Below are 13,601 nucleotides of genomic sequence, written 5' to 3'. Positions count from 1 at the left end.
TTGACTACTCTTTTCCACATTTACACTCAAGGCATGACACTCACAGACATCAGCAAAACTCTGCACTAGTCTACCAAATTCTTGTCTGGCATTTGGAAGTACTGTAACACTGCATCATCAGCATACAACAAATTTGAGATATTCCATCCATCACGATTCATTACCAATGCCATCCCTCTCTCCATTTCACATGGTTTTACCTTGCTAATCACCCCAGCCATATATATATTGAACAACCATGGAGACATCACTCAACCTTGTCACACCACCCACATTGATCGTAAGCCATTCACTTAGATCCCCATTTACCTTTGTACATGCATCACTATCATCATAAAAACTCTTGATGGCACCTAGCAGTTAACCATCTATACTGTACATGCAAAAAACCTTCCACGAACCTTCTCTGCCTACTTTGTCATATGCTTTTTCCAGATTCATAAATGCTGTAAACATTTTATTGTCCTTCTCACACATCTTCACCATTATCTGTCTCACTGCAAATATTTAATCCAAACACCCTCTGCCACTTCTACAGCCACTCTGTTCAACACTCACTAGGACTTCTGATATCTCACTTACTTGCTGTACAATAATTCTTCCATATACCTTCCCTACAACACTCAGTAAACTTATGCCACGATAATTCTTGCACTCACTTTGTTTACCTTTATTTTTGTACAGGAATACAATCACAGCCTTTTTCCACTCTGCTGGCACAGTTTCACTCATCCATGCCTTCTTACATATCTCCAGCTAACACTTCATTCCGCTTTCTCCACTACACTTAATCATCTCTGCATACAGCTCATCAACCCCAGCTGCTTTCCCATTTTTCAGCCCCTTCACAGCGTTCTTCACCTGTGCGATTTTCACATTTTCTGGCACTGCATTCCTTCTCTGCACACCTCCAAAACCAATCATGTTTACAGCCACTGTGCTCTCTTCATTCCCATTCATCAGGTTTTCAAAATATTAATTCCATCTGGTCTTTGCTTAATCCCATGGGTTAATAATCTGCCACTTACATCCTTCACATTTTCACATTTCTTTCAGCTGTCACTTCTACATTGCCACACTGTTTCTATAATAACTTCCTAATTTCAGAGTAGTTTGCATTAATTTTTCTTCCTAATCATCATTTACCTCCTTTTTCCTCTTCACTAGTCTCTTTACATGCTTCATGCACTCAGTATATTCAGTTCGTATTTGAATTGAACCCCTGTTCATCAAACAACCATTCTAGCCACTTCTTCCTCTTTTCCTTCAGTGCTCTCTTAATCTCTTCATCCCACCTTGCTGTACCTTTCTTCTTTGTTTGTTAGTCGTGCCACACCACACGCCACTTCAGCATTCCTAACTCTGCAGTTCCTATATGCATTCCACAGGCTCTCCAGATCCATTTCATTCCACTTCACTGATTCCAACTCCTCCCTTACTTTGGTCTTGTATTCATTGTCATTTCTTTGATCTTCAGCATCTCGATTTTCAGTCTTTCTCCCTGACTGCTCCTCTCTCTCCTGGTCCACCTCACTCCTCTCAGCTTGTTCTTGCATACTACAATTGTATGATCTGACAGACTTCCACATCATCCTCTCATGGCCCTTGTATCAGCAGCCATTCTGAGCATCGACCTCTCTGTGAGCATGTAATCAGTCAGGCTCCTTTCAACACAATTCACGTCCACTTTTCTCAGAGGGAGTTTAGAGAAGTCATCAGTTCTCTCACCTTGACTTTATAAGTAAGTCTAATCAAACACATGTATAAATCTGTTTATTGCAGTGCAATGAAATATATTTCCTTCACATAGTAAACAGTGATCTTCATGCCTGATGCACATCATATACATGCATGCACACTTGCACACTTTTTCTGTTTTTTTATTCCATGCAAAACAGATAAGTTCTTTTTTAGTATTTTACTGGTCCTAGTCATATCAGACAGTGAGCTGAAATCAGTGTAAGTTCATTTGAATAATATTTGTCATACCATGCTATTCTAGATAGCATAATAGCATAGAGTAGCGTGATGTATCATAAGCTACCCTTTGAATCTTGTTCTTTATCACCAAATTTATTTTAAATTTTTTTCCCATAGATTGATGAAGAAGCACTATCATCATCGGGATCACCTGAGAAGCAAGAGGCAGATCCTGATGCCAATGCTACCAAGACTAATGGCCCCAGCAGTGGTAGTGGCAGCAAAAAAGCCGTGTGTGCTCCAGTCAACACAACTGAGCCAGTGACTGATGTGGAGGTGAAGCTGTTGGTGTTTGTTAACCCCATCAGTCAGAAGAATTTTTTGCCACTGTCAGACAATTTTAACTGAAGACATTTCCACTCAAGAGGTTAATAAAGACAGTATCTAAGCTCTAAAGTTCAAAATAACTCTTGTAAGGCTAGTGAAATTGTTGGGTGATAGCTAAAATAAAATTAGGCATTTGTCATATAATTAAAGAGGTTAAGGTAAGGTGACCAGAGTCCCGCTTTTAGGCAGGACAGTTCCGTTTTTTGGACGTCCGTCCCGCTTTTTTAATTGTGACTAGAATGTCCCGCTTTTTGAGCAAATTATCTTAATTGTCCCGCTTTTAGAAACTTACTATTGCATTAGATATAACATGGCCTTCTTTTATGAAATTAGGATGAATTAGTTAAATTATGCATAATCCTAAACAAATGAAATACTGAATTATTAATATAAAATCTGTAATGCTCACTAGCTGGTAACTTTGGTCGACCTGTTCACTGTACCGTAAAGTATGTTCGGAGTTCGTAGGAGACGTCAGTGTTTGATTAACAGCCTCAGTTTGAGGTGTAGCGCAGCAGCGGTCACTGTCACATTAGTCAATATCTATCTGTTTATATATCTACTGTATCTATTTGTTATCTATATCTATCTATCTATATCTATCTGTCTGTCTATCTGTCTACCTATCTATTTATCTATCTATCTATCTATCTATCAGTCTATCTATCTATTTATAGACACACAAACACACACACACACATATGCACGCTCGCGCGCGTCTTGCTTTTAGCTCCAATAAATCTGGTCACCTTAGGTTAAGGAAGATGGTTGGTGTTTTATATATATGTTTTCCAGAAAGGGATCAAAGGCCAAAACCCTGCAGTTCAGTTTTGCCATTCTCAGATGGCTTACTTCATCTATTTTTTTTATATAATGAATAAATAAAGCCTATCTAGGACTTTGCTGGTGCAATGACAGGAGAGGTGACCAGAATATTTCATGTATTATTCTGTGTAGTTACTGTTGTTTTATTTGGCTGTATATTGGCTGCTGTTTTTTTTTTTTTTTTCCTCCACCAACTGCCAGTGTTCACTTTATATTCTGTATATCTTGGGAAATTTGCTTTAATCCTTACAATGAAATTATAGTGAGGTTATGGGAATCTGAAAATTGCAGATACTTATGGCCTAAATAATGCTGGTAAAATAATAGTGAGAGGTTTTCATTTTATGTCATCTTCCCCTATACTCTCAGTGCTCTAGAGTCTGAGGATGTGTTAACAGGTATGGTTCACTTACTTTCCATACACTTCATGCTTAGTGTTCACCATTCTGTTTTTTAGCTTTCATCATTTAAAGAATAGATTTTTATTTATTGTGACATGTCCATATATATATATACATATGTATATGTTTTAGGTGTTATATATATATATATATATATATATGTACGTATACGTATTGGGTGGTAGCGACCATCATCCACTCACTTGATGTAGTGCTGCCTACTTCTTCCTTAGCCTTTATCATTCTTTTTCTGTGCCTGCCCTCCTCTCTTCCTGTTTCTCCCATCTTGCCTGTCACTTCTTATTGCTTTTCTTTCCTTTACAGGTGGCTTTACATTGAGTGACCAGCCAAATGGTTTCCTATAAGCCAAGAAACCATTTTCAACGCTGGGTGGTAACCATATAACCAACCAGATATGCTCCCTACGTGTCAAGTGGGTTGGTGAAGGGTTAGTGCCCCTCCCCGTAAAACAAATAACTCAAAGTCAAATGGCCACCCCTTGCAGGATTATGGTGTCTGGCAATAGATAGAAAGATAGATAGATAGATTTATATATATATATATATATATATATATATATATATATATATATATATATGTATGTATGTATATATATATACTATATTGCTTTTCATGCATGTCAACTTCCTTTTTTTCCAGAAACAAACAAACAAAAAAGCTTCATAAAACTGAGGAAACCTCTCTCTCCTCAGATCATCAATGCTACAACCCTCTTGAAGCTACTGCAGGTAGACCCTAATGTAACAGGCAGGACCACTGCTGGGCCCTGCCACCTGGTATATTTCTTCAGCCCTTATTGTCCATTCTCTGTAGTGGGTTCACCATATGTCAATGCCTTGGCACGCTCTTTGCCAAACATCCCTGTGTATGGTCTAGACAGCATTGAACATCATAGGTAAGTGAATTTAGACTCTGATGCAGCCATTTATGCTCATGCATTGACATACTGATAATTTAGTACCATACAGCAACAACTAAATAGAACAAATAGTAACATTTTCTTAGAATTGATAAGGAAAATATGTGTACTGTACAAAGTTACAGTAAGAAGGTAATACTGTAATTTATTTATATATAGTGCAGTAATTTATTCATATATGGTGCAGAAACTCCTCAAGAGGAGTCTCCAGACTGGTCCTTGTAATCATACACAGTAATATAGCCTGGGGCTGCAAGGCACTGTACACCTCTTGTTGCTAGCTTGAAGGGTAAGAATAATTGATTATGACTCCTGCTGTAGTAGGGTGGCTGCAGGATACTTCCTCCTTTCTGAAGGCAGGCAGAATTGTCGTTCTCATGCTTGCACAGCAGGAGCGTGGTTGCAGAGCATCTTTAGCCTAGTTCTGCATCTACTGTCACAGGAGGGTGGTTGCAGGATATTTCCAGACCACCTCAGCATCCAGGGATGAGGCTGTCAGTTTGTGGCCTCTGCTACACGAGAGTTCCCTGCAGGGACTTTCTTTCTTTTTTTCTTTTTTTTCTTTTTTTTTACAATAGGAAGGAAAAACAAAATGAATAAAAAAAAATAATCCGTACACCAGATTACCAGTGTTCTCTGTTCATAAAAAATCTCTAACAGTTGGACTTGAACAGCTGGGGGTTGAAGTTTGAGGGGAAACAACTCTGGGGAAGTGTGTTCCAAAGAGATGCAGTTCAGGGAATAAAAGATTTCTGATAGGTGGAAGTTCTGCAATATGACAGTGTGACTATCTGTAAAATAATGCAAGGGAGGCAACATTCCTATTTACCTGTTGGGGAAGTAGTTTATTTGTTATAGAAGGGTTAGTAATAATTTTAACAGCTTTGTTCTGAATTTTGTCAAGCTGCTTTAGTGCAACCTCTCCACATCCATTCCACAAGGGTGAGCAATATTCCAGCTGAGAGCACACATGACTCTGCCACAGTAGTTTTCTGCAGGAGCCATCAGTCCCTTTTAGGGCAAGTCACACTGCTACATTAGAGTGGTCATGGAACACCTTCAGCCTACAGTAGATCTGGATAAAGTGATATGTTAATCACTCTAGCCCTTTCTGTAGTAGGATTGTACTTGCCTTTAGTCCATCTAAGGGTGTGGTGTAGGCACTCTGCATCTCCTGCCATAGTAGAAAGTTGTGGGATAACTTTAACCTTACTTGGCCTAGCAGCTGGTGCTTAGAGGTGGTTGTGCATCTCATGACACATGCAGGTGCCTTGTCCTCAGAGTCTTCTTAACTAGGGCTACCATACTGATGCAGGTAAACACCTGCTGAAACTACATCATTATCCTCCATGGTGGTTACCCACTTGTCCTAGGGTAGGAGCAGTTAGATCTGCTACTGAAGGTAGTGCATCAGAGAACGTGTTAGTGCTGTTATGGTTACCGAGAGGTACTAGAGGATTTGGTTGGGATTGGCTGTTTTGAGGGCATGACTGTCTCTGGTGGCAGATTCTGACTTGCTCTTCAGCCTGGAGGGCAATCTTCTGGAGGTGTCAGGTGCTGGGGGTGTCATAGGCCTAGTAGACTTTCGTGGGAGGAGATAGAGCAATTGCTCGTGAGGGATGCAGGATGGGTTGATGGAGCTTCCTTTGTTATGGCACCTGCTTTGACAGTATTCATTGAAATCTCTCCTCATATAACACCTTCTTCATGAATTAATGATCAGTCAGAATAGAATAAGGGGGGGCCTTTCCCCAATGACACTGTAGGGTAGGAAGAGGGGTTGACAGGTTACTCCAGTGGGTTGGGACTGGCTCGAGAGACCTTTGGAGCAGATGGGAGTACTGTACATTGTCAGAGATAATGTGACCTGATTCATTCTGTATTCCTTAGTCTCCATTCCACCTTTTATCCCCTGTGCGCTAGAGTAGAGGCTGGCAGTCACACGCCACAAGGAGAAAAGTGACTCGTCAAGGATAAACTTTACCTTATAATGATGAAGTAATGAAGTAGAAAAACTACCCTCCAGGTGGATTTCTGGTACTCTGAGTGATTGAGAAAGGTACCATGCAGCTAACAAGAACTAATAAGTGTGGATATGGAGACAGGACAACACAAGCATTGCTCAATTCCTGTATACTACAAATAGGTAAATACACAGTGTGAATATTTCTTCCAGATAATTTTTTTTTTAGTGTTCGTATGTACATTATTCATATCATTTTCTGAATAATTTTACACTCATTCATGCTTGTTTTTTTATCATCATCACTTTTATAACAACACCAAATAAAAAAAAAAAATGGAGGTATTATTAAATTAATTGATGAATGGCCATTGTAGTATCACAGAAATTGAAATCTCATTCTGAGGACTCATATACTGCATAGTTGATATCCATGTTTTAAAACTGTTGTTACCATGACTGTACATCTCCATTTTACAGATATATTATTATGCCCCACCATAGCAGTGTGTAAAGAACTAAAGGTGGTCCTCATTATAAGTAGCCCCTGTTTCATATACAGTAGGTACTCACAGTACACGAGTTCAGAGTACACGATCCTCATTGTACGCGAAGACCTATTTTTTTCCGAATTTTAGTGTATTTTTTAATAGTACGCGAATTGAACTTCTTGTAGGCGAGACGGCAGCGAAGAGTGGCCCAAATCCGGGGTTACCCCAAGTATGCGACATTGCCATCTCAAGAAGCGATAATGGTTGCCTATGCTCTGCCCTCCCTCTGATGGCGATGATGCGCAGCAGACAAGCCAGCAACACCAGTGGTGGAGAGTGAAGATTTGTTCATGATGGAGATCGCTGGGTACTGTGTGCCCTTGATAAATTTAAGTAAGATTTCAAGGACATCAAACTCTCTCAGTTGCGAGTGGAGGAGGTGATGACTTCACTGGACAGAACCTTCCACTATTACACAGACAAGCACATTCAGGAAGTAAACAGACAGAAGCAAACCCTTGTCACCCGTTACCTGCAGCTTGAAGAAAGTGAGAAATCACTCCCTTCAACATCAGAAGAGTCATATCCTGAGGAGGATCAAGAGGATGATGCGATGTCTGAGGTGTCAGAAATAGACTTTGAAGGGTTTATGAACAAAGGGAGTGCATTAGCTAGTTAAAGTGTCAAAAGTGCTGGTGACAAGCATGGTGAAGAAAGTGGTGTGTCGGGTGGTGTGGTGGGTGATGCAGGTGATGCACTCTAGGTGCTTCATCCTGCCTTGGATCCCCTTTTTACCTCCATCAAGCCTGTTCTCCTCGTGGGTTAAGGTGAGCAGCCATATTCTTGTTGGTTTAGTTAAGCCATATCCTTGTTGATTTAGTAAAGCCATAATCTTGTTGGTTTTCTTTACCTTAGATAATAGGTCTTAGATAGTTTCCCTGTACAGTACAATACTTAGGCCTGAAAGGAGTCTCAAGGGTTGCCCATGAAGTGGGGTGCTGCCCATATATAATTTTTCCCATGAGTTTATGTATTCTGAGTACGCGAATTCCTAGTACGCGACGCCCACTGTCGCCCATATACTCGTGAACTGTGAGTACCTACCATATATATATATATATATATATATGTGTGTATACACACACACACACACACACACACACACACACACATACACACACACACACTGGTGGGCATCATTACTCTAAAAAGTAACTTTGTTATCCGCTACTTTGTTACTTAGAAAGGTAACTTTGTTATCAGTTACACCATTACTTCTTTACAACAGGAACGGAAGTTACCGTTACTCTGCTACTTGTATTAAATAAAGTGAAAAAAAAAAAACATTCATTTCATTTTATTATATAAAAGTAACAAAGGGAAGTAATGCAAAAAAGGTTACAGACGGATGATTAACCCCTAAAGCGCGGCCAATGGACAGCCGACCCCCCCCCCCCGGGTGGCGGGGTTGTATCGCGGTCTGAGTACCTGTAGGAAATATTAGCCAAAAATCAGAGATTAACCCTAGAACATTATACTTGGTATGGCAGATAGTACTTACATTCAGCTTTCTCCAGAGACAGGTGTTGAGCCTTCGTGGACTACCCAAGGACTTGTGGAGACTTGCAAAGTTGGGTAACAAAATCTTCACTTTCACACCTCCAGCAACCCGGTTTCCCCTCTACCACAGCCTCATTCTGTCACAGTAAATTTTATACTACAACGTACAGGTAGTTTGGAATCCGTATTTGTACAATAAGCAGTGAAAATAAGGCTAAAATCAACGAAGCGTACGGCCGACATGCAGTGCGGCGGCGGTCTTCCCGTCACTCAACAAACATTTCCATTTTCACAGCTAAAAACACGTATACTACATTATTTTCAATCATATTACTTCCCAAAAGATCACTGCAGCGCGCTTTTTATTCTGCCTTACGCCTGTCACTTTATTCTCGTTCCTGTCGGCCGCTTGCACTGACTCGGAAGAGCTAGAACTCGCCATAATGTCACTTTGAAAGCCTGCGGTAAACTGACGCTAAACAGGGGCAAACCGTGTGAAAAAAAGCTAGTGTGACAGCTGGGGAAACAAGCGTTTCCTATTAGCATAAACTGCTTGTGAGAGGAGAGCGCAGATTTACAGTTCTGAGCAGTCAGAGGGCTGCCATGTATCACAGCCAGGCTGGCCGGGCCGTGGTGGTGGGGGGAGGGGGGAAAAACGCAATACTTGGCAACAACGGAGGTCAGTAGTACAAAGGTAAAGTATGCTAATTGTAGCTAAAGGGTGGTGGTACTGATAGACAATACCAGCTGGAACATCCTCGCCCACGTTTATTCAAAATTAACTCGAATCGCAAATGCGACAATCCGCCGTTATGTCCTTTTTGGCGAGCGTCGCAAACGCGACAACCCGCGCTTTAGGGGTTAAACCATAATTAAACATCGTGCTCACTGCTCTGAGTCTGACAGTCACACTGTACTGGCACTAATGGGTGGTGGCGGCCAGTGGCCCAGTGGTGGGATGACCTTGCCCTTGACCTTTCTTTAGGTCTTCTGTGTCCTTGGCATGCAGGTGGTTAGCCTGTAATTAAAACATAAATATATCCATTATAATTACTGTGACTTGCACGATTGTGCAAAGTACAGTAGGCTCGCACAGTGCACGTCATCGCAGTGCGCGATTCGCATTGTGCGCGAGTTACCAAAAATCATAACCAAAAACCCTTCAATGCGCGAGTTTACCGCACAGAACGCGAGGGAGAGGCAAGGAATGGCTCAAAAATGCCATTTTCTCCTGGTGCGCGACCACCCCTCACACAGCGCGTCACATGTCGTCATGTTGATGTGCAGAAATTCCCGGGCATTCTACTGCGCAGCTTGGGGTACAAGGGAGCGGGCGCGCCGTAACAGTCCTAGCTCGTGCACTGTGCGGATCCGCTCTCTACAGCTAACCTGTCGTGTACAATGTGTGGTGTTTTTTGTGCTGCCTGTACTTCGCCGCACCATGGCTCCAACCCCAAGAGTTAAGAAACTTCTGACGCACTCCACCAAGTTAAAGATCATTAAGATGAAGGAGGAGGGTCAAGGAAACATGGCTATCAGGAGAACCTTGGGACTGACTGAATCTACAGTGAGAACTGTGTGGAAGAACCGTGAAGCCATAAAGGCTGTAGTGAAGACGTACGGTGCCTCTGACCTAGACGGCCGTTTGCGGGTGGGAAATCATGCTATGATACTAATGGAGCGCTATCTTGCCACCTTCAAAATGCAGAAAGCAAAGGAAGGTGTTCCACTCAGTGGAAGATTTATTCGAAACCAAGCCCAGCTCTTTTACAAGGCAGCATCTCGCAGGTTAAAAGTGGAAAAACCTTTCAGGGCATCGGTTGGATGGCTGGACCGTTTTCTCAAGCACAAGGAACTCCGTTACGTGAAAGTTTCTCGTAATCGTGCCTCTGCCGATGAGCTGGCCGCGAGAGACTATCCTGCGATATTTCGAGCGATTATTGAAGAGGGACAGTACACCAAGGACCAGATCTACAACATCGATGAAACGTCATTATATTACAAGGCCATGCCAAAATCAACTTACATCGCTAAAAGACAGAAACAAGCCCCTGGTCGCAAGCTCCAGAAGTGTAAGATGACGGTAATGTTCGCTGTAAACCTGTCTGGGAGCCACAAGATGAGGCCAGTTGTTGTACACACAGCTTCACACCCAATGTGCTACAAAAACCTCACGAACATGGATGCAAGTGGCGTGTATTGGTACAAGTCCGCAAATGGTTGGATGACTGGGAACATTATGGCAGACTGGTTAACGAGGCGGTGTGTCCCTGATGCCAGGGCCAAGTGTCAGGAACTGGGCATTCCATTTAAGATGCTCCTTGTGCTTGATAACACACCAAGTCACCCTACATACCTTGAAGATCTTCATAAGGATTGTCGTGTTGTGTTTCTGCCGCCCCACGCGACGTCACTAGTGCAGCCACTGGATCAAGAACTAATTGCCACAGTGAAGCATTTCTACCATAAGCAAGTTTACGCCTACCTACGCAGGAAGACCGACACACAAGAGGAGCTTCATGCCCTACAAGAAGATCACGACGAAGACCTTGATGAGCAATCTGCTCCCGTTCCATCTCCACTAGCACCTGTATCCCAACCTGCCACAGATGCCATGACTGTTGAGGCATTTTGGCGTAACTTTACGGTGAAGGACGCAGTTGAATTTCTCCTACAAGCTTGGCACCAGATTACACCTGCAATGGTGAACCATGCGTGGCGAATGCTCTTGCCTCACTTATGCATCACCCAGGAGACAGCCATTCAACCACTGGCCGAGGCTGAGGCAGCAACATTGACAGCAGCACAAGCTGTACCAGGTTTCGAGGACGTTACATTGGCGGACATACAAGAAGTGCACACTGCTACTGAGGAACAGCCTCCCGAGGAAGTGTTGCAATGGATAGACGAGGCTGACGCAGAGCCCGACACCAGACAGAGTCAAGTTGAGCAGCCTAGCATGATGGAAGGCAGGACTGAGCTGTGTATGTCAAACATTAGCAAGATCCTTGCTGCTGTGGATAAGCTCAAGGAAGAGGTGAAGGAACAGGAAGTGAGCAACCTAAGAACGGAGGAACTTCTGGTTGGTATCAACAAACTCTTCCGTTTCTACACAGACAGGCACAGGGAAGAAATAAACAGGAGAAGACAGACGCTCATAACAAGCTACACACAGCGGGCTCAAGTTGGTGAAATTGCGGAACCAGCGACATCGTCTGCTCCTGTTCCTGTTGAGGATGAAGAGGATGCAATGTCAGAAGTGTCAGCATTGGACTTTGAAGGGTTTATGGCCAAAGTGAGTGACTTTGATGCTCCTGGGGAAGGTGATCAAGAGGAGTCTGTGAAGGGAAGTGGTGGTTCGGTGGGAGGTGCAGTGGGGAGTTCGGCGCTGTAAGCGTTGCTACGCCTCGGAGCCCCTGTTATTTAAGGTCATCAGGCCTGTTGTCTACTGTTGTTAAGGTGACTACCCATATTTTTGTTATTGTAGCTATAGCATTAGTACCATGTCTGAAACATATGACCTTTATTATGTCTCTAAGGGCCCAAAAATGTCCAGGTATGAGGGGGTACCGCCCATATGTAATTATTCCCATAAGATTATGTATTCCTAGTACGCGAATTCCCAGTTCGCCAGGTCGTGGACCGCCCAATCTCTCGCGCATTGTGCGAGCCCACTGTAGTTAATATAAGTACAAAAATATTTAGAAAACAAGTACAGGTTATCTCTTAATTCACGCGAACTTTTTTCACGCGATTTCGGTTATCCACGAATTTTTCGTACAATAATTAAAACAAAATTATAGTATTCAAATAAGTAATTTCAGTATACAAGAGAAATAAATAAAATATAAAAAATGCCTACCTGCTGCCCGTGTGCACACATATATGTATGTGTGTGTGTGTGTGTGTATGTGTGTGTGGGAGCCTGGGAGATCGGTCTACCACACACCACACAGTCAGTTTGAATCCGACGGTCGAACCATGCATGACTTGCAAATCATTATTTGTGGCTTATTTTTCTGCCTTCCAGTAATTGCATGCCTTGTCTGTCAACATGGGGCATAAGCGTAGTGCTAGTGATGCATGTGGTAACACACCAAAACTGACTTGTAAAATGATGTTGCTGACAGAGAAAGTTAAAGTGTTGGACAAACTTCAGGGAGGAATGTTGGCAACAATTCTCCGTCAGGACGATTCCCCGTCATTTATTTACATACCAGTTTATTTAGAAAGTACAGTACACTAGTTTTTTACTTATATGAGTTATAAAATCCCCCTGAAAATTAGTTATTAAAGTATTAATTAATCAATAATAAGTATATTAATAGAATGATGGGGAATTGTCCATGTTTTGATGGTGAATTGACTTGATGGTGAATTGTCTCAGAACCGTATGTTTGGGGTGAGTCAACTGTTCATACAATAAAGAAGGAGAACGTAGCATACGGGAGACAGTGAGGGCTAATGCACCAGACTGCTAAAGTGTCTCCACATACTCCTGTGAATTGTCTTGTAACCGCATGTTTGGGGTGAATGAGTCAACTGTTCATACAATAAAGAAGGCAGAATGTAGCATACGGGAGGCAGTGAGGGCTAGTGCATCAGACTGCTGAAGTGTCTCCACCTACGCCTGTGCTTGTCAGGTTTCAGTTTTAAATTTGTTACATTTTTGTTGTTTTTAATACTTTATGCTAGTTTATAAGGTGTATGTAGTGCATAAACAGTATTATTCAGATGTAATATATGTATAAACATGCGTAATTATGTGCACACAAGGGCAAGGGCAGAACATATACGCGAATTTACCACATACGCGAAGGGTCTGGGAACCTAACCCTCGCGTGAATTAAGGGCTTACCTGTACACTAAATATTCCCTTTTAATCTTTTTAAGTTTTAATTATTTAACGTTATTATATTTTAGCTATATTTTTACCATGCTTGCCCTTAACTTCCACCACAATTAGACTTTATAAGTTACTAGTAGTGGTAGGTGGTGGCGACCATCATCCACTCACTTGATGTAGTGCTGCCTACGTCTTCCTTAGCCTTTATCTTTTTTTTATTTTTTTATTTATTTATTTTTTTTTCTTTGTGCCTACCCTCCTCTCTTCC

At 42.0% G+C, this 13,601-nt stretch overlaps 1 protein-coding gene across 1 annotated transcript in view; it reads left to right on the top strand.

Annotated features, from left to right (window-relative positions):
- Positions 1-13,601, top strand: part of bug (thioredoxin domain-containing protein bug) — a 35,555-nt gene that overhangs the window by 13,296 nt on the left and 8,658 nt on the right. Inside the window, exons 3-4 of the mRNA XM_080277861.1 lie at positions 2,098-2,256; positions 4,247-4,449. Coding sequence (XP_080133987.1) covers positions 2,098-2,256; positions 4,247-4,449 — 362 coding nt within the window. The remainder of the gene's footprint in view (positions 1-2,097; positions 2,257-4,246; positions 4,450-13,601) is intronic.

Source organism: Coenobita brevimanus, chromosome 71, assembly GCF_032717465.1.
Source record: "Coenobita brevimanus isolate Jiangsu-jjx chromosome 71, ASM3271746v2, whole genome shotgun sequence".
In the NCBI taxonomy this organism is placed as follows: Eukaryota; Metazoa; Arthropoda; class Malacostraca; order Decapoda; family Coenobitidae; genus Coenobita; species Coenobita brevimanus.
Note: the sequence above shows the minus strand (reverse complement) of the source record. Positions and strands in the feature narration are given on the sequence as shown.